This window comes from Corvus cornix, chromosome 1 (assembly GCF_000738735.6).
Source record: "Corvus cornix cornix isolate S_Up_H32 chromosome 1, ASM73873v5, whole genome shotgun sequence".
Lineage (NCBI taxonomy): Eukaryota > Metazoa > Chordata > Aves > Passeriformes > Corvidae > Corvus > Corvus cornix.
This window is the reverse complement of record NC_046332.1, coordinates 54,427,957-54,448,107: the sequence shown is the minus strand read 5'-3', so window position 1 is coordinate 54,448,107 and position 20,151 is coordinate 54,427,957. Positions and strand designations below refer to the sequence as shown.

The window sequence follows — 20,151 nt, the reverse complement described above, 5'->3', positions numbered from 1 at the left end:
GGAGCTGGACTGGTTGATCTTTGCGGGTCGCCACAACCCCGCGCTCCCCCGTTAACTTCCCGCTACGGAGAGCGGCTCCCCGGGGAGCCACCGCCCCGCCCCAGCAAGCCCCGCCCCCTCGCCCTCTCGCGCTTCCCATTGGCCGAGGCGCCCGCCCGTCAGCGGCCGTTGCCCTGCGACCGGCCCCGCCCCGGGGAGGAGCGGGCGGCCATGGGGGCGGGGCCGCCCTGGGGGCGGTGCGGGGCCGGCGGCGGGGGGCTCCCGGCGGCACCGGCACCCATGCACGGCGCGGAGGAGGTGGCGGCGGCGGCCGGGGGGTCGCGGGTGAAAGCGGCGAGCACGCAGACCGACAGCATGGCCGGTGAGCCGGGCTGCGGGGGTGGGGGTAGGAGGGCGGGCCGGGGCCTGCCCCGCCGTGAGGGAGCCGCGGCCCCGCCGCGCTGACGGCCGGGCGGGCCTGGCGCGGGTGAGGGGGGTGTGCACTGGCCGGCCCCTCGCGGGTCTGGCCTCACCCACCGCGTCCTTCCAGGGCCCACCCGGTTTGTCCTCTCCTCAGGGGCTCTTCCCGCCTCTTCCCGGGGCTGTTCAGAGAACCCGCGCCTTCCCCCTCCTCCGGTGATGCTTCAGAGAGTACTCCTGCTCCTCACAGACAGTGCAATAAAGTGTATATATACATATATATATATATATCTACATATGTATATGTATATATATATATATATGTGAATGTGTAAGTGTGTGTATATATAAAGCATATATATGCTTATATGTAAGTATACTTTCATATATAAAAATATAGTATATCAATAGTATGTAAATATATAGATACTTTATATATATGCACACTTTATACTATATAGTGTGTGTGTATATTATATAGTGTGTGTATATATATATGCTATACAGTGTGTATATATATATATATATATAAAGTATATATATACTTCCGTGTATAGTATCTATAAGCATATATCTATACATCCAATAAAAAAGTAATTAAAAAAAAATTATCTCTTCCTTCCTCCCCCACCCCTGCTCGACAGCGCCCTTCTCCATAAGGGCCTTTTGATAACATAAGGTTGTGTTTTGCTCCCCTCTCCACCCCATTACAGCGATTTCTTTTTCCAGCCTAATACCACGTATATTTAATGTGCATACAATGCAATGTGCAGGAAAATGCTCGCCTTCTGAGGGGTGTTCCTACTAACCCCACAGCAGGCCCATGGTATGGGTTTGGTAGAGAACAACTTTCTCACAGGGCTGGGGTTGCCCAGGTGAAGCAGATGCTGATGAATTCCATAGTTCCCGGTGCTGTGGTCCCAAGGTCCCAAGATGTGTTGTATATGTGGTTCTCAGACTGAGCACCATGGCAGGGCTGCCAGGTCTCCTGGAAGGGCATATGAGTTTTGTTTCATCCTGGTTTTATGGAAATCCTGCTTCCAAGCAAGCAAAATTGATTAAGTCTGAAAATGGGTTATAGTTTCCTTTTCCCAGGCAGCAGAGTGTTGTCACTGGTAGCTTCCTCCTTGGTGTCAAGCACTTGTTATAAGCCTTTCAGACTTTGGACTAGGAACTCCCACATTACAGCCAGGACATAATCCTGGATCTGAGCCATGTCTGGGTAGGCAGTGCCTTGCTCCTTTTTGCTTCCAGGTGCAGGGTGCAGGAGCAGCAGGGTTTTTTGCACGAGCCTTCATAGCACGCTTTCCCTGGAGCATGCCTCGCCTCACTGAAGCAAGATCCATAACCAGGAGGAATAAAATCATACCTTTGTGTGAAGTAGGCCTGATGCACCTGGAAAGAGCACTCCTTTTATTTGTGGCTTTGCTCTCAGTAGCAGAGAGCCTGATTCCTTTACTTCCCCAGTCTTCTGTAGTTGCTTTTAATTCTGTAAGACATCTTCTGCCTTTTTTCCAGTCCACTTTAATCAGCCTTCTCTTCACCCTGTTGAACTTAAGGAAGTGTTTAACTACCTGAGTGAGTGAAAATGCAAATGCATAGATAGGATAACTGTAACTAAAGGTCTTTCCTTTTTCTTCATAATATTCTCCTGCTTCTCATTATAAATTCATGTCAGGATGTTCTTCAGTTTGTTTCCCATGTGTTTGACAGGTCACATTTGGGTTAGGTGCAAGAAAACAAAGAGTAATTAAAACTTTTATGTGGTGCATGCAGTTTTAAGTCTACTCTGTGTGCCAAATTGTAGTCCATTCTAGAAAACACAAAGGGGTGTGTGTGTGCATTGGTATAACTTGCACTGTTTGTTTTAACTTGCCACTTGGGAACTGTACGTGTGTGTGCTATGACAGGAGTAAACAGGGGTTCTAATGAGAATGAGCTCAAATGCCCACTTAAGAAAACAGATCCTGCTTCTTTAGATGTGGCTTGTAGACTTACTTTTACAGTTGGCTTTTAGTTCAAGTGACAACAGATCTTTGTGTGTGCTGCTTGCCATGTACATTTCTAGCACACGTATCTGACTGTGCTAACCAGATACCCCTTGCAGTGCTTGTGGGGTAGCAGAGCTTGGCAGCCTAAGGAGTAGTGCACAATGTGACATCGGATAATGCTGCTGACAGGCCTATCTTTGCTTTCCCAAACCACACTTATGTGTGAAAAAAGCTGCTAAAATACTGTCTGAAAATGGTATTTCAGTCATGGATTGCATATGTTTATCTGCTGTCCTAATTGTTTGGGTTCACCGACATGCCATTAAACTAACCCTCTCCCCTAGCCAGGTAATCTTAGTATCTGATTATGTCTCTTCCAAGCTGCTGGAACTACTGAAAGAATGTTTATCTCTAGTCTGTTCCGTTCTTGCCACTGCCATTTCCTCCTTCGCAAAACCAGTAACATTTGTGGGAAAAGATAGAAACAGAAATAATGCTATTGTCAGACAGCACATGTGAGACCTGCAGAGGAATACGTGTTCATTGCAGCTCTCTGTAAGCACCCCTGAAACAGGGACTGGAGGTTTTTCAAAGACTTAATTAACTTCTTGCCAAGTGTGAGGCAAGATAGCTTTACATGTGGAACAGTGCAAGCTTTATCGACCAGTGCAGTACTTCCTCTTTTTTCCTTTGTGGGACACTCAGTAATGCTGAGCACTGGCCCTCACAGTCCAACATCCAGATTCTGAATAGAAGCACAGCACAAGGTGGTGCTTCACGAAGGGATTTTTTGCATTTGGATATTTTGTCAGAAGTGACGGCCTGAGCAAAACGTTTAAATTTTTTTACAAACCTAACCAAAATCTAAGCAGACTGTCAGAATCCAGAAGCAGGATCTCCAGAATCGATATAACTGGAAGGTTTCATAATGATTCGTCCACTCTTCCTGTGGACATCAGTGTAAGATCATGGTATGTGCCTGGAAATTTTTGCCCTCTTCTGTGGTGAGCCTGAAGCTGAATCAGAAGCTGTCTCAGATTTCTGTAACCATCTGTGAATCATTTGAGCACATTAAGTTATGTGGGGTCTGATGATCTAGTCTGTGATTTCTGCTCTACACCTCTGAGTCGAACTAACTCACTGAATTTCAGTGAAAGTTTCACCACTTCCTCTTGTTGCACAAATCTGATCTTTGCATCCGGATGTGAGCATCCTGAGTTGGCAATGACTGCTCTGAAAAGGACAGTGTGGATTTAGCAGCTGAAAGAGCCGAAGGGGTTGATGAACCAGCTTCTGTAGCAGCTGCGGTGTAGAAGGCTTGAAAAATAATGTTCAACAGTGTGGAGTTTCTTTATAAATATTCTCTAATAAATATTTCTTCTTTTTCTTCAAAACAGGTCAAATGCCAAGACTTTCTAAGGTCAATCTTTTTACTTTATTAAGTCTCTGGATGGAGCTCTTTCCCTCGGCTGAGCAACAGAAAAAATCCCAGGTAAAATGTCTGTGCTTACTGTTAATTGGTCTTTCTGAAGAGCTCCTTCAGTGAATTTAACCCAACTGCTCTTTAGATGACACATAGTCAAGATGTAAAAAACAAAACCAACCAAATGTAATAAACTTTTTTCAAATATTTCTTAAAAGTAGAAAAAAATCCAGTGGTGGGAGAAAAACACTAAATGGCTAAATAGCATGCTATTTCTGAAAAACTTTGAAAGGCAAGGTATATACCCCAAGAGGTGAAGCAAGCCCAAAAAAATTGCAGATGTTTTAAAGAGCATGACAGAAGAGGCGTGGTGTATACCATGTATGTAAAGTCAGTGTGGTTGTTGGTGTAGAGAGACTCTTAGAGTTACAATGTTCATGACTGTAGATGAGGTTTTTTTATACAGTGGAGGTGCACACAAGTACTTGAAATGTTTACTGATCAAGAACTTGTAGGTAACTGCTTTAGTGACAAGGAAAAGAAACTGCCCTTGAGAGTGGGTCTTTTAAACAGTAGCCAGTTACTCCTCAAAGTCAAGAGGCATTTTCAGACTGACCTGGAACAGGATGTTTCCTTTTGTGATCAGAGTTGTTACTGTGCTCTTTAAATGATTATTGCATTGTGCAGAGCATACCCATGTGCTAAGATCCATAGCACATGTATCAGCCAGGGCAAGAAAAGACAGGAAAATAATCTGAGTGACAATTAGGCCTCATTTTCAGAGCTGGGTATGTCCCAGGCTAGATCCAAAAGACGGATAGATGAGCAGCACCTACAGCCTTCAAAAGCAATTTGAAATTTAGTAATTCAGTTAGAAATGGTACTTGGCTTGTATCTAGAGCTTTAATAAAGTCTCGTTTCTGTAACCACAAAGCAATTGAATAATTTACAGATCTAAGGCAACAGTGTTCAGTAGCAGCTGGATTGCATAATGAGGTCTGTTTCACCAGCTTCATCAAACTAGCTTGTATCCAGTTTCCTCACAATACATGGGAATCCAGCTGTAATAGCTCTCGTCTGTGGTATGCAGACTTCTCCCATGGAAGATTCTTTAGAACCAGGATTCATTACATAAATGAAGAGACAGAAATAAAGATAAAGAAGATACTGGCTCCCAGGATGGTCAAGCTTAAGACAGAAATTAAATTCATGAGCATTTCCAGATGTCTGATTCAGAGGAGGTTTCAGCTATAATTGACAGAATTTTCTATGCTGCTTCTGGATTTTGTTACGGGCAAAGCAATGACCAGAAAAAAATCAGGAATTTGTGACAAGTCCCTCTTTGGAGTTTGACAGAGACACAGCACCCTGATATTAACAGGCACATGTGAAAACAAAATGCTTATGAAAGTGCAGATTGTTTAATGATTCATTTGTACTGAAGAGCTCTATGGTCTGCTGCTGGTTGGTTACTGTTATCCAAGGAAGAGCTGTAATGTCTTTATGGATTCAGTGCTGGAAAAAAGTAAAATAATAGTGATGCCTTTTTCTGTAGGTGAAGAAGAGTGGTCTAGTTGTGGTGAAAAATATGAAGATTGTTGGTCTGCATTGCTCCAGTACAGACTTGCATGCTGGCCAGATTGCACTCATTAAACACGGATCAAGACTTAAAAACTGTGATCTTTATTTTTCCAGAAAACCATGCTCAACTTGTTTAAAAATGATTGTAAATGGTAAGCAATGACTGTAGTAGAGTAGGAGTAAATGTAATGCTTGTGGTTGAAAACAGAAAACATCTTTTCTCTTTGGGCTGTCTCAGCTGTGAATGCTAATCCCTAGCTTGCGTAGCCTGCATTGATGTTTTCCATAAGGGTGAACGTACATTTCCTGGAGCTGATGGTCAAGAAACTGGGGTTTGCTACCTAGACCATGTTTCTCTGTTATGTGCAACCATTATTACTGCTGGTGTTTGTCTCTCAGCTGGAATGCACTGCTCAGATTCTGACAGTCCTCTTGCACTCTGCCAGGACAACCTTAAGCCTGATGACTAGGCCTAGATTGCTGAATTTTTCCTTGCTTCCCATTGCTTGTCACTGGCACCAGGGAGGAGTGGATTTTTATGCAGAAATCACAGGGAGTACTTAAGGGTTTCCTTTTCCCAAGGGAGATGAAGACAAACCAGATTATTCACTTCCTGAAATGGGATCTGCTGGTACAGCCCTTCTGCAAATACTGATTTTTAATCTCAGCAGCAATGTCTATCAGTGCTAACTTCTTTTGTGTGTTGCTAATTTATCTGTTTGATGTAAGATGCAAAATTAGGCTGTCACAAAGATCTGAGAACTTGGGAAACTCAAATTTTTGTCTGTAGTCTGACTAATAAATTGGATAATGCTTGATACTTGTATCTACCAGCATTTTTGTTGTCTAGACACCCCTTAAGCAGCACTTGGGGCCTCAAAGAAGTAAAACCTGGGTTAGGCAATAGTGTGTTGGATATGAGGTTTATGTTCCACTGAACTTGCACGGTTTCTTTTGCTGCATTATCTTCTCTTCCAGCCGGGGTGAACAGGATTTCTTACTGGCCTGCAGATCCTGAAATCAGCTTGCAGAACGAGGTATCCAATCCAACAAGCACTGAGGATGCAAAGCTGGATGCCAAAGCAGTGGAAAGACTGAAGTCAAACAGTCGTGCCCGTGTGTGTGTGCTGCTTCAGCCTTTGGTGTGCTACATGGTGCAGTTTATTGAAGAAACTTCCACCAAGTTTGATTTTATTCAGAAAATAGCAAAATCACAGCCTGACTGTAATACTGACTTTTATACTGCATGTAGGCAAGAGAGAATAAAAGAGTATGAAAGTTTATTTCTAATTTCAAATGAGGAAATGCACAAGCAAATATTGATGACAATGGGACTGGAGAACCTCTGTGAAAACCCGTACTTCAGTAACCTTAGGCAAAATATGAAAGATCTTGTCTTGGTCTTGGCATCAGTGGCTGCCAGTGTCCCTGTCCATGGATACTTTGGATTTTACAAGAGTGGATCACAACAAACAAATGAAGCAGACGATCAGTGTTTGCCCCAGGACGTGGCAAGGCACTGTATGATACAGGCCAGGCTGCTTGCGTATCGGACAGGTGAGTTGTTACCAGAGCACAGGAGGAGTGGGGTCTCACCAGTAGAGCGATTTCCTGATTTCTGTCTTATTCTTCCACACACTTGCTTGAGCAAGCTGCTTGATTCCATTCCTACATGTGTGAAACAAGTGCAGCAGTAATAGTAAAGACTCCCCAGGGGCACACAGTATTGTGTGTGAAAGCTTTCCATGAGGAAATTGGTGCAGGTATTTCACATACAGTGCTGGCAAACCCTGCCCTGCCAACGTGTCCAACACCCTAGTGAAAATAGAACAGAACGACATTTAAATTCTTCAAGCTGCTCTGAGGCTCTTTTTACTAAGGTCTCACAAGATGCTTCTGTTATCCAATAAATGTCAATATTTCAAGCAGATTATGTACACTTCAGAAAAAAGCAGTGAAATAATATCCTTCAGTAGGACATTAAGTACAGTTATATTATGTCTCCTCGCTCTAATCTTATTAGTGGAAGTGCTTATATATCTGATGGGGGTTTTCTTTGCGAAGATGCTGGAGTTTTATGTCCAGGCTCCTGAGGTGGAAGGATAGTTATTGACTTTCTCTTGACAAAGATGAATTCTGTTACCTACTTTATTCTCTCTGGGTACCGATGCAGGAGACTGCTAAGTTTTTCCAGAGAACAGAATATGAAGACTTCAAACTTGATGGTAATCCTCAGTGATGTTTTTGTACTCTAGATGTGATAGTTGCTTTTTTTAAACCATTGAAACAAATAAATAGTACATATATAAAGCTTAAACCAAAACTCATCCCCCAACACGCACATCTAGACCCAACCTATTAAGTCAGGTACCCTCAGCAAATTTTGTCTCCAAAAATTGCAGAGGAGATCACGTTTTTTAGATGTAATTCAGGAGTTTCATGGAACCAGTTATGAGTTCTTTGTACAGCTGCTGTTATACAGAACAAGATGGAATGACCAAGCTTGAGTACTCATTCTTGGGGCAGCAAAGTTCAGGTTTATCTGTAGTATTCAGATAAATAATGTAATATTCAGCCTGGACTCAGGTCTGGTTTTTGAGCCAACTCTTATTACACTGTAATGAAATTAAAATAAATAGCAGCTCACACACACATATTTAGATGCTTTACACTATTATATCGGTGGATATAAGGGGAGCAAGAATATAGGATGTTTTCTATGCTGGTTTAATCAGTCATTATCATCTTGCTCACTTCATCAGTGACTAATAAATATGCAGAATATAAATGTAATCAGCTTTGATATAATACATCTTTGCCAGGATGACCCCAAAGACCCTCTTTGAGTGGTTGCATATTGTAGTGATATTAAGGATGATGGAAACAAGTAATGGAAGCAGTGTGTTCTGCAATATTAATCAATGGAAGCCTGAAACATTTTTTTCTCCTTGATATGCGCTGTTTTAACTGGTCAAGATTCTCATCAATAGCTACTGGGGAAGATTTTCAAGTTCCATAAAAACCATCAAAGTCACATAATGAAAGCTCTGTACCAGTTTTTCTATGGTGGTAATAGAATACACCCCCAAAATCTAATTGTTAATATTTTGTCTCTGAATTGGGTGTAAAACAGAACTCATTTTGATAGGACTTCAGACCACAGAACCATAAACTTAAAGAATGGCAGAAATTAAGTCATTAAGTAGTATGAACCTATCCACACATATTCTTTGCACACATTTTCTTAGCTATGTGTTGGTTGCTTTGTTGCATTCGTGAACAAATGTACACAGTAAAGCCTTAGAATGACTGCCTTGCAGTTAGAGCACAACCAGCTTTTACAGTAGACTCACGTGATTTCAAAGCTTTTAATCTTTCTGCATTTCTTCCCTCCTGTCCACAAAGCAGCAATAACTGTTATTCCTTACTCTAGGAAGTCATATGTTAATGTATAGGTAACTCAGAAGTGCTTTATTTGTTATTTACTCCTAAAATGTTATGTATTTTAGAGGATCATAAAACGGGAGTTGGAGCTATTATTTGGGCAGAAGAAAAATCAGTAAGTATTGAAAAGAGTTACTTTTTCTTGCACTCACAATTCATACACTGGCTTTGAGCTTGTTATTTTCCTTGAAGTCTATACAGTCCTGTTTTTCATACACACACAGGTTTAGTAACTACGTTAGTGACTGGTTCATTGTTATGCTTTAAGATGAAGGGGAAGTATAAATGATTTTAGTAACTATGACAGTCTTTCCGTCTGGATTTTCAGTACGCCTGCTTCCCTAGTCGTTGTCAGTTATTCCAGATATCCTGGCTACAAGGTTTTGCCACAGCTGCTGATCAGGCAGCATGTGTCCTGCATGGTCCCTCTTTGCAGCTCTTTTTAGGAGAGGTCTCAGTGCAATTATAGCCTGACAATCTCCCGCAGCTTCTTGTTGCAGTTGAAACGCTGTACGGGCTTTAGCACATTCCTTTTTGGATCAAAGTGGTATTTTTCTACTAATATTGTTACAGTGCTTTTTCCCATCCAAACAGAAAGTTTTTGTTCATATCTCTGCTTATGCATGTTACCAATCCCAGGAAGCCTCATTCTTCATGCAGCTGCAATATACTCTTCATTTGTTTTAACACTTCAGTCATCAGCTGCTGATTGCGGTTTTGTTTCTTTTTCTGATTTCAATCCCCGATTGCCTCTTATCAGCCCATTGGTCACCGGGTCTATTGAGAGATGGCAAAACATGATCTGGCACATCAGGGATGAACTCCAGCTGTCTTTAATTGTGTACATTGTTAAGGAATAAATCCTTCAGACTTCTTGTCCCTATTACTTGTCAGTATTACTTGCCAAAAGGAAAGCCTCGAAAGCCTGGTGCAGGTAACTGAAGCGTTACACTTTGCTTGTGTGGCTCCTACAGGGCTCAGTGGAAAAGCTCCATACAGTCATTGAGCAGTTGGCAAGAGCTGAACTGTCTGATCATACAAAAGTATACATTGCACAGCACTTTGACTAAGAACTCAGTTTAAATACCTCCAAATGTGATGCTTTGTTTACTGTTGCAGAGAGGCTGTGATGGAACAGGAGCCATGTATTTTGTAGGCTGTGGTTACAATGCCTTTCCTGTTGGATCTGAATATGCTGATTTTCCACACATGGATGATAAGCAAAAAGATCGGGAAATCAGAAAGTTCAGATACATTATCCATGCGGAGCAGAACGCCCTGACATTCAGGTAATGGATTTATTTTTACCACTGAGAAGAATGAGATGGTTTGGAAACAACTCCATGACAATGAATGTTGTGGTTTAAGCCCAGCTGGGAAGTACACACCAGGCAGCCTCTCGCTCACCCCCCTGCCCTGCTGGAATGGGGAGAAGAATCAAAAGTAAAACTTGCAGGTTGAGACAAGGACCATTTAGTAATGGAAACAAATTAAAATTTATTAATAATAGTAAATAATAATAAATAGGAAACCCAAGGTAAAAACAAGTAATTCACAATACAATTGCACACCACCCACTGATCAATGCCAGACCCCATCCCTGAACTCTGATCAATGTCTCTTCCAGGTAACTCCCTCAGTTAATATACTGGGTGTGACACTCTTTAGCATGGAGGAACATCTTTTTGGCCAGTTTGGGTCACTCTTCCCACGTCTTGTGCAGCTCCTCACTGCCAGAATATGCCAGACTATGAATCAAAGCACTTGATTCAGAGTAAGCACTACGTAGCAATAACTAAAACATCAGTGTGTTTTCAACATTATTCTCATACTAAATCCAAAAGACAGCACTGCACCAGCTGCTGAGAAGAAATTAATTGTATCCCAGTCAACACTTGGACAATGTGTGATGTCTCTGTGATGAACTGTGGATTGCAATCGCAGTATTTTTTATGCCTGTGATGTAGAAGTTGGATGTGTATGGACACAGTCAGCTCCTGGGCTTTCCTCAGATTTCTTGTAAGAACCTGGGTTTTAAAGGATATTGGCTCCTTCAGTTATCCTTCAGATACAAGCCACTGGCTCTGCTTGCTAGACCATGCTATAACCTGTAATGCGGAAGGGTGGAGTTGATGAAGCTTCTAACAATAATAGGTGTGGAGACATGGGATGGGTGTTGCTCCCAGGTAGTGAAACCAAACCAGATTCCATTGTGTACTTGTGCACTTGATTAGGAATAAATTGATTCTGAGAGTAAATACCACTTCTTTGCGTGCTTTTTGAGGTATCAAATTTGTCACAATTCAAAACTATCAAGATACAAACTCTGAAATTCTGTTTTCTGACTGCTTGTAGGTGTCGAGAAATAAAGCCAGATGAGAGAAGCATGATATTTGTCACAAAATGTCCATGTGATGAATGTGTTCCTTTAATTAAAGGAGCTGGTATCAAGCAGATCTATGCAGGAGATGTTGATGCTGGAAAAAAGAAAGCAGACATATCCTATATGAAGTTTGGTGAACTTGAGGGTGTAAGCAAATTCACAGTAAGTGTCTATATGTACTGTACTCTAAAAACTGGGGGCAGCATTGATGGGAGAGTGGAGTGAGCAGTCATCTACAGCCAGCATAGAGGAGCGCTGTGCTGTTTAGTCAGGTGAGTGGAATTGAGAGGTTGCTCCGTCACAATTCTGGGGAGTAGTGCTGTGCCATGTGCCAGATGATGGGGCCAAGCCCCTCTGTTTCCTGTATCTACATGGAGGGTTTCCCTCTAACTTGCTGTTGTTGGAGGTGGTCTCTTCACATGGTGAAGTTCTCTCCAAGCCTTCCCTGTCATAGCATGGCAGCTGATGCTGGAGGTCACTGTGTGATTTTGTTGGTTTCGAATGTGGCCAAGTTTGCCTGCAGTCAGGGGACTCACCATGACAAACTGCAGCACTGTCGGTGTGAGCAGCCTCATTCCCCCTTCTCAAGGGAGCTCATGTCTGCATGCCTTAATAGTTATTTGTCCTCAAAGCAAGTGTGTGTTCAAGAGGGAGTCCTTCATTTCCCACCTCACCCCTAGTCATGCCTTTCAGTGAAGGCCTGTAGGGTACTTTTCCTTTCTCCCTTTGCTCCTTATTCTGTCTTCTGAAATAAGTAACCATTTTCTTCTTCTTTTACCAGTGGCAACTAAGTCCATTGCACACTAATGCCCTTGAATTCCATGACCCTACAGCCAGGGAAAGTAAGTATTTTTTCATTAATTCATTTTATGACTGAACTCAATAAGTGAGATCACATTTTAAACAAACCTGATTCCCTCTGGGATTGTTTCGTCTTAATTAGTCTTGATTTCAGTGAGTTAAATTTTGCTATGAAAACTTTTCTGAGTTTTTTGAATAGATGAGCTAACTGTAACGTAATAACTAACTGTTGTAGGTGAACTAACTTGTAACAAAATGCTTGGCATTGACACACATTACAAAATCTAGCAATGCTATTATGGAGGTCAGCAACATGCTGTTTGGCATGTAGATCATTTCAGACTACTTGACCATGTTTTAAATTTTGTTCTATGAAGACTTTTTATATTGTGTTCTATCAAGAGTACCATTATTTTTCAAGAGAAATTGGACTGGACTCCTTCAAGTCATTTAAGTATGTTCTGCAGAACATTTCAGTGCTTTTACATTTGTGTATATATATGCACATGTATAATATAAAGGTCACAAAATCGTTGTTGACATGCACCTCTGTAGCAAGGGAGCTGTCATCTTCTCAAAACAGTTTAGATAAGTCTTACTTCGAAGCCTTTTTGTGCTACAAAAAGGGACTCACCATAGGCGTCTACTGTCAGCTACCAATCCTTAAAATGTTACTTATCCAGAGGGGAAAACAACATGGAAAATGGCAACTAAATAATTTTTGTGCCTCAAGCATGAAGATGCAGTGTAAAGATGCATTGAGTACCATGCCAGGAGCATAAAAAAGACTGAAGGTTGTTTTTGTGGCCCACAAATAGCCACGTACTCCAAGCAAATTCCTAACATGTACTGAGATAGATTAGTGGAGAAGTCTCTTTGTTAGCTACTTCCTTTTGGGCTGGGGGAAGGGGGGCATGGAAGGGCTTAGAGTAGTGTTTATGGCACTAGTGATCACTGCAAAATGTTAGGGCTTGTTTGTCCCTCTCTCTCTTCATGGTTTTTAGACCCAGCTGGAGACAGATTCATCCTGGCATACTTTGTTTGACAACTTTTAACAGGGCTCATTTCTCTAACTGTTTTCTTTAATGTGATGTGCCTCCATTTTCAATATTGAACTGGTTTAAGTTCCTCTCGTTCCTTAGTGTACTCCTCTTTGCTATGACTATTGTATGTTCTTCTGTAAGGGGAAGAAGACAATCTCCATCCCATTCCCCACTCCCAGTATTCCACTGTGCCTGTCCATGTTGAGTATTAGGCTATACTTGCTGTTGTATTAATGTTCCATGCATGTTTTTTTCTTTAGATGGGGTCCAGAAAACAAAATCGCTGGATGACCAGCAGCACCAAAGCAAGAAACTGTGTCTTGGTCATTACTGAATAATTAAGCACTTCCTGCAGTCTTGCTTCGTACTTTTTATAATACAGCCTGTTTGCACTTTCAAATAAGGAAGAGTTTTATTTATTGTTTGGAAAGTGAATTTTAGAATACGTTTATTTATGATGTCTTTAATGTTTTACAGCATTACCTGAAGGTCTTTTTAATTTAGAAGCTCCTGGCGAAAAAATGCTGCTTGTATTTTCTGTGAAAGTAACTGGGTGGCTGATCATTTTTAACACATTAAAAAAATATACTGAAAGTTTATTGGTGGTAGATCAGAGTAATAATAAAATGGTGTCTTATTTGCTTGGTATATGGATTGAGGGAATGGATTTATAAGTTCTGGTCTAGCAAATGGCAGAAATAAGCTGTAGTTCTTCAAATACAATCATCAAGGGAATCTTCTAGGAAATGGTAGATAAATAATCACCAGCAACTATCTCTGTTCTTAGAAGTGGTTTTTGCCTCTCAGTCTGCTTCTCAGTATGAAGATCACAAAACCATTGGGATAGCAATCATTGCTAGGTAAATGACTTGGAGACCAGTCTTGTCTCTCATATACACTTCCTACCATAGCAGCAGAGCTGTTCAGTTTTGTGGTACTTGCCTTGCTGCTCTGTGTGCTTCCTCAAGTGTAGTCCATCTGAGTTAATGAACACAAAGATTAGCTTTGCTTTTTCTCAATTTCTGGAGGCAGGCATAAAAGCATTTGGCTATATGCATCTCACTGGCACCTACATACATGTGAAGATTGCTAGCGTTGAGGTTTTGTTAACCTTCACTAACAGGCTCTTAGACTACAGAAGCTAGTAAATCACCAATGTCCTGGTTTTTCTTAGATAGGATGATCTGTACCAGTGCAATAGCCCAGATCTTTTCAGGTGCCAGTCTCTTGGATGACTACACTACAAGGGTGACATTGAAACAGCTACTGAAACTGCAGCCTAGTGTTGTTGCTAGTTTAGAGGGGGTAAGTAATGTGTAACCAGAACAAGGAGTTGCACCCAGAATCTTTTGAGAGTTCTCTCTCCTAATTCCCATCTGTTTCCTGCTTTGAATCTGACCTCTAACTGTTTGTTTTAGCAGATGTTCCAAGACTTTCTGTTCACTCCTTTGCTGAGCTCTCAAGTGCAAATACCATAAATCTTTTTCTGCTCTTGCTGGTAGGATATGTAAACAGCTCTTTCCCAGTTCTTTCATGCATCTTGTCTTTGCTGCCCTTCTTAAAATCCTGGAAGGGAAATCATGTCTTAAGATGCACCTGTAGGTTCTTTTTGTTTCTTTTAGGTTTTGGGAAAGCTTGGAACTGGATAGCAGGGCTGTGACTGGATAGTGTACACTGTCCAAATGAGAATAAAAAGTCTGCCCTACTCCACCCACTGAAACCTTGTTTCCATAATCCATTGGCAATGCTCTTCTACTTGAAGTAGAAGCAAGGAAAAACAGGGTGAGGTTTAAGGCCCCTTCAAGTTTTATAGTGATCAGTTTGCTGGTATCAAATCAGTAAAATCTGTATCTTCATAGGAACAGCTGAAATTGAAAAGTCCCTGAAACATCATAGGTGGCCTGGGTACGCAGAGAAGTAAATTAAGTCAAATATCACACCCATGAAATAACTACACTGCAGTGAATGCTGCTGGTAATCTCTCCTTCAGGAGGAGTTAAGATTCTACCTTTACTTTTAATTACTTTTTTTAAAAAGAGGAGTTTTTTACAAAACTTTCTGTGAAACTTGGAATTGCTTGTAAAGCTGAAGGCTTGGAAACCTGGCTTTATTTCTGTCTTACTATACTCCGCAGATTCTTCCAGAGGCTCAAAAATTTCTGTAGGCTCTGATTCTCAGTATAACCCTACTTCTTTAATTTTTACTGGAATTACAAAGTAGGGGCTTTATCTTGGCCAACAGGAGCAATGCAAGTGGGGTTCCTCTCTCAGCCTGGACTCTGTAGGTGCTGTTCTGCTTGTCTGCTTACCAGGGAGAGCCACAGAATACTGGACATCTCCTGCAGTGCTTATTTTGCAAATCAACTGTAGGATATTTGTTTCTTCCATAAAAACTGCAAATTATTTACTCAAGAAGTGTAAAAGTTACATATTTTATAGATTGTATGAAATTTCCATATGCATTTTGAGATTCTTTTGTTCATTTCCGAACAATCATTTTAATTGCAGGTATTAACTATCAGTAATATTTGGCCTCCTGACAGAGAATTACAGAAATTCTCTGTTAATTGTCTGCCTTACAGCAAAACATGCTTCCTGCTAATAAATTAATATGACAGTAAGTACTGAAGTGTATTTTTAAGTGCTTTGGGTTGTTAGGAACATTAGAGAGTGTTTTGGAATGCTCACGCTCCTTACAGGCCCAGTACTGTTTGCTGAGCTGCAGCGCCTCCCTCTGCTCTGCCTGAAGAATTTGTCTCAACGTGAGACTATGTCTCCTGTAAGCCCTGGGAAAGGGCTGGGATCCCCTTCCTCAGCCTGTGAGGATTGATTTCCTCTTCCTCAGGAGAGTGGGAACTGCATCAGGGAGCACTGCAAGCTGCCACCTCCACAGCCTGTTCTTTGGTGGAAGAGGATCAAAGTGGACAAAGCTTTGACCATCCACCAGTAAAATTGGCCCCTGCTAGCTTCCTGCCTTGCTGCCCTGGAGTTCCTCTACGGGCATATCCAGGTGCCCCAGTTCCCAGTCACCACAGAGCAGAGCGAGATCACTGCGGTGAGAGCTGTGCCAGTCCGCAGTGCGGCTGTAGCGCAGCGAGGCTGTAGCATGAAGTGGGTGATGCTGGGGGTCTGGCCCACCAGGGGTTTCACATCCACTGGGTTCCAGCCCAGGCATATGGACTAAAGGCCTGATAGCCAGTGGAGTGCATTATGGCTATTCCTACAGTTAGTTTTCCTGTTAAGCTGAAAGGAATCCACTCAGTGCCCTCCAAAACTGGTTCATGTCACAGGGCCACATGCCGTAAGTGGGGACAGATGGGAGATGTGTTTCAGAAGTGCTCTAGAACTGAAATGTCATTGTAGACCACAGTGAGCAGTCAGTGGGATACAGCCAGGCTGGCAAAGTGACAGGCTTCCCAGAGCCATGTTTAATGTGGGGACTACTCTGAAAAGCTCTGTAGTCCTCTAAATAGATTTTTTTGTTTCAGCCATTGTGCCTGCAAACCAGACTCCAAATATCTGGCTTTAATTTGTTGGATCCAGTACGGGACATTGCTTGGAAAATAAGAAAGCAAAGAAGACTGATAGTATATGCTGATTTCAAATAGATCTGGGTGAATGTTGTATTGGGTTTGTGTGGCAAGGTTTTGATAGTGGGTGGCTTCTGGGGTTGGTTCTGTGAGATGCTTCCAGAAGTTTTGCCCATATCTGACAGATCCGATGTCAGCCGGCTCCAGGATGGATGAACCTCTGGCCAAGGCCGAGCTCAGCAGCAGCCATGATGGTGCCAATGGGAGAACAGACTTAAGAAGTGGGGAAAAGCTGCACCATTGCAGCCAGAGAGAGGAGTGAGACTATGTGAGAGGAACAGCCCTGCAGACACCAAGGCCAGTGGAGAAGGAGGGGCAGGAGGTGCTCCAGGCACCAGAGCAGATTCCCCTGCAGGCCCTGGTGCAGACCATGGAGAGGCAGCTGTGCCCCTGCAGCCCATGGGGATCCATGGGAGAGCATGTGTCCCCCTGCAACCCGTGGAGAACTCCACACTGGAGCAGGTGAATGCCCAAGGAGGCTGTGAGCCCGTGGGAAGCCCGTGCTGGAGCAGGCTCCTGGCAGCATCTCTGGGAAGCCAGTGGAGAGAGGAGCCCCTCTGGAGCAGGTTTGCTGGCAGGACTCGTGACCCACAGTGGAGCAGTTCATGAAGAACTGCAGCCCGAGGGAAGGATGTATGCTGAAGTTCGTGGAGGACTATCGCCCATGGGAGGGACCCCACGGTGGAACGGGGGAAGAGTGTGAAGGGTTCTCTCCCTGAGGAGGAAGGAGCGGCAGAGACAACGTGTGGTGACCGATCACACTTCCCATTCCTCTTCCCCCTGTGCTGCTGGAGGAGAGAAGGTAGAAAATTCGGGAGCGAAGTTGAGCCCGGGAAGAAGAGACGGGTAAGGGGAAGTTGTTCTAAGATGTGTTTATTTCTCATTACCCTGCTCTGATTTGATTGGCAATAAATTATATTAATTTGCCCGGTGCGCCCGCCCCCGCCAGCAGGCAAAGAAAGGCCGGGAGAGGGCGCTGTTGGCAGGGAAATGCCGCCCGGCGAGGCAGCCCGGGGAGCGGGACCCGGGGAGTGCCGGGCTCTACCGGGATGCCGGGACTCGCGGCGTGCCGGGCTCCGGCCCAGGAGCGGGCAGCGAGTGAGCGGCTCTCGTCTGCCACGTCGTAAAATTTATATTGTATTATTTATATATATTATATTAGTCCACACAAATGTCTTAGGGCTGGGTGTATGAAGGATGGTGAGGCCACACTCTTTCCAGTGGATCCAAGCGACAGGACGCGTGGCAACGGGTACACACGAAACACAGGGAGTTCCATCTAAATATGAGAGGGAAATTCTCTGTTGCGAGGGTGACAGAGCACTGAACAGACTTCCCAGATAGGCTGTGGAGTCTGCTTCCCTGGAGACACTCAAAACCCACCTTGGTGCAATCCTGTGCAACCTGTTTCTGTTTTAGTAGAGGGGTTGGACAGGGTGGTCTCCAGAGGTCCCTTCCAACCCCAGCCACTCCATGATTCTCTGATTGTGACCGATTCACAGAGAGTCCTGCTGCTGCAGACGGAACAAGACAAAGGTGTGCTGATGCTCATTGTAAATGTCAGAGTACTCAAGGCAGCTCAAAGCTCATAAATGGGAAGAGGAAAAATTGTGGCTGGCACATCTGTTGTGTAGGTAAGGGGCCTCCGCACTTGGCATGCAGCAGCACAGGCTTCACCATGCTTGGGCTGGGAACAGACATGCAGAGGAAAATGCTGAGCATGGCTTTTTCCCTGGGGTATTTTGCAGTGTGACATTTATCTTCTGCACCCCAAGTATCAACTGTTTGTACAGGAAATTTTCCACTTAGATTTCCCAGGGAGCCAGGCTCTGTCTCAGGACTGGGTGGCTTCCTGTAGCTACAGGACTACTGTTGAAGGGATGGTGTCTGTGCCAGCTTCAACATGTTCCTCAGTGGCACAAGTCAGGTATACTAACAACTAAGCCCAAATTTTTCCTCCTTCTTCGCCCTCACTGCTCATCTATCTGTACTTTGGCTCCGGTGAGGTCACCTCACTGCTTTGCCAGTAAATTTTCCTCCAGGGCAGCTAAATTTCTAACTTGGAAGAAAAACAAAGGGTTGAAGAAGTGTGGGGAAACCATGAAGCACTTGAACAATAACTTCAACAAGAGCCAGGCCTTAGGGACATATTACACAAATGCCGGCATAGACACATTTGCTCCTCCCCAATGTTATTTCAGAACTACCTGAAAGACGTATGTAAGATAGTGTGAATGCCAGTACATTCACCTTCACTTAGTCTTTCATTCCTATTGTGGGGCAAGACAGATTTAGCTAGAGAAAACTAAAGCCAGCAGGAAGCAGAGGAGCTTAACTGCATGGCCAGAAGTGGTATGTATCAGCAGGAGAGCTGGGTCTTTTGTTGGAATGAACATATGTCTCTCCTCCCTCTGCAGTGCCTGCTGTCCCCTGGGACATCCTGCTTTCTTGCCTGCTAGTCCCCAGTGTCACTTTCCTTTGAGCCTTTGACAGGAAGGCTGTCAGCCTACAGCAAGAACCTGCTCTGTGCTATGAGCTAATTGTGGCTCTGCCCTTGACACTCCTTGGGGCACAAGGCGAGCCCATCTGGGAATATAAATTTTCTCCCACACCCAGATTTAAAATGGGGAGGAGATGCCTTTCTCCACTTCCCCCGTGGGATTTTGAGAGCCCTGCTCCTTGCAGGCTCCCACTTGTCCCACGCAGGCAGAACCCGTTGGGCATCTGACCATCTGCCTGAGCAAAGGCCAGGTTTGTTTGCTCCCTGCTGGCCGCCGGGGCAGGGCTGTGCCGGGTGTGCCGAAAAGCCCACCCTGACGGCATGTTTGCACAAACAGATGCAGCGGGCTCTGTGTTGACAAGGGTATTTTTAAATCCGCTCCAAACGCTTGTCAAGCCAGCTGTTCTACAAGGCAGTTGAAGGGCATTGCCAAAGCTGAGCGTCAGTAGAGGCAACATACCCAGCGATTTGGAAATAAAGGGCCTCTATTCATAAGAGTTGAGTAAGGCACTTCATGGCCCCAAAGACATGGGGCTGTCTTCTCTGTGCACTCAGAAGAAATAACTCTATTCACTGGCAGACTGGTAGCTCTCCGCAGGAGACCGGCATTGGGGATTTGGGTGGGGTTTGTTTAACTGAGGAGCAGGGCTATGGTGCCGTGACTGAGCTGGTGTCTGTTGTGCAGCCAAAAAACTGTTCCTACTTGTCACCTTGGTGGTCAGGTGCTGGTTGTGTCCAACTACTTGTCAAAGATCAACATGCTGGAGGTGCCTACTGGCACGGTGTGGCAGTTAAAATACATGGATTACATTTTTGGCCATGGGACAATGACATTTGGAAATTTCATTCCCAAATCTGTGCTTGGGGGAAAGGCTCTGAAGACAAGCACACCCTATCCCATGGCCCTGTGGGCATCACTACCAAGGTGCAGAACTGGTACACTGAGAGAGAGAGGAGGTTGAGACAGTGTGGGACACCTGGGCATGCCTGATGTGCC

The 20,151-nt window shown here is 43.8% G+C and overlaps 1 protein-coding gene across 1 annotated transcript; it reads left to right on the top strand.

Annotated features, from left to right (window-relative positions):
• Positions 1–218: 218 nt before the first annotated feature.
• On the top strand, positions 219–15,688 carry CDADC1 (cytidine and dCMP deaminase domain containing 1). Its single transcript, XM_039567530.1, has 9 exons — positions 219–361; positions 3,788–3,882; positions 5,369–5,546; positions 6,373–6,951; positions 8,904–8,953; positions 9,958–10,127; positions 11,194–11,383; positions 12,003–12,063; positions 13,326–15,688. Exons 1-9 carry the CDS (start codon positions 280–282, stop codon positions 13,397–13,399), a joined length of 1,479 nt encoding a protein of 492 aa, XP_039423464.1. The 5' UTR covers positions 219–279; the 3' UTR covers positions 13,400–15,688.
• The last annotated feature ends 4,463 nt before the right edge of the window (positions 15,689–20,151 follow it).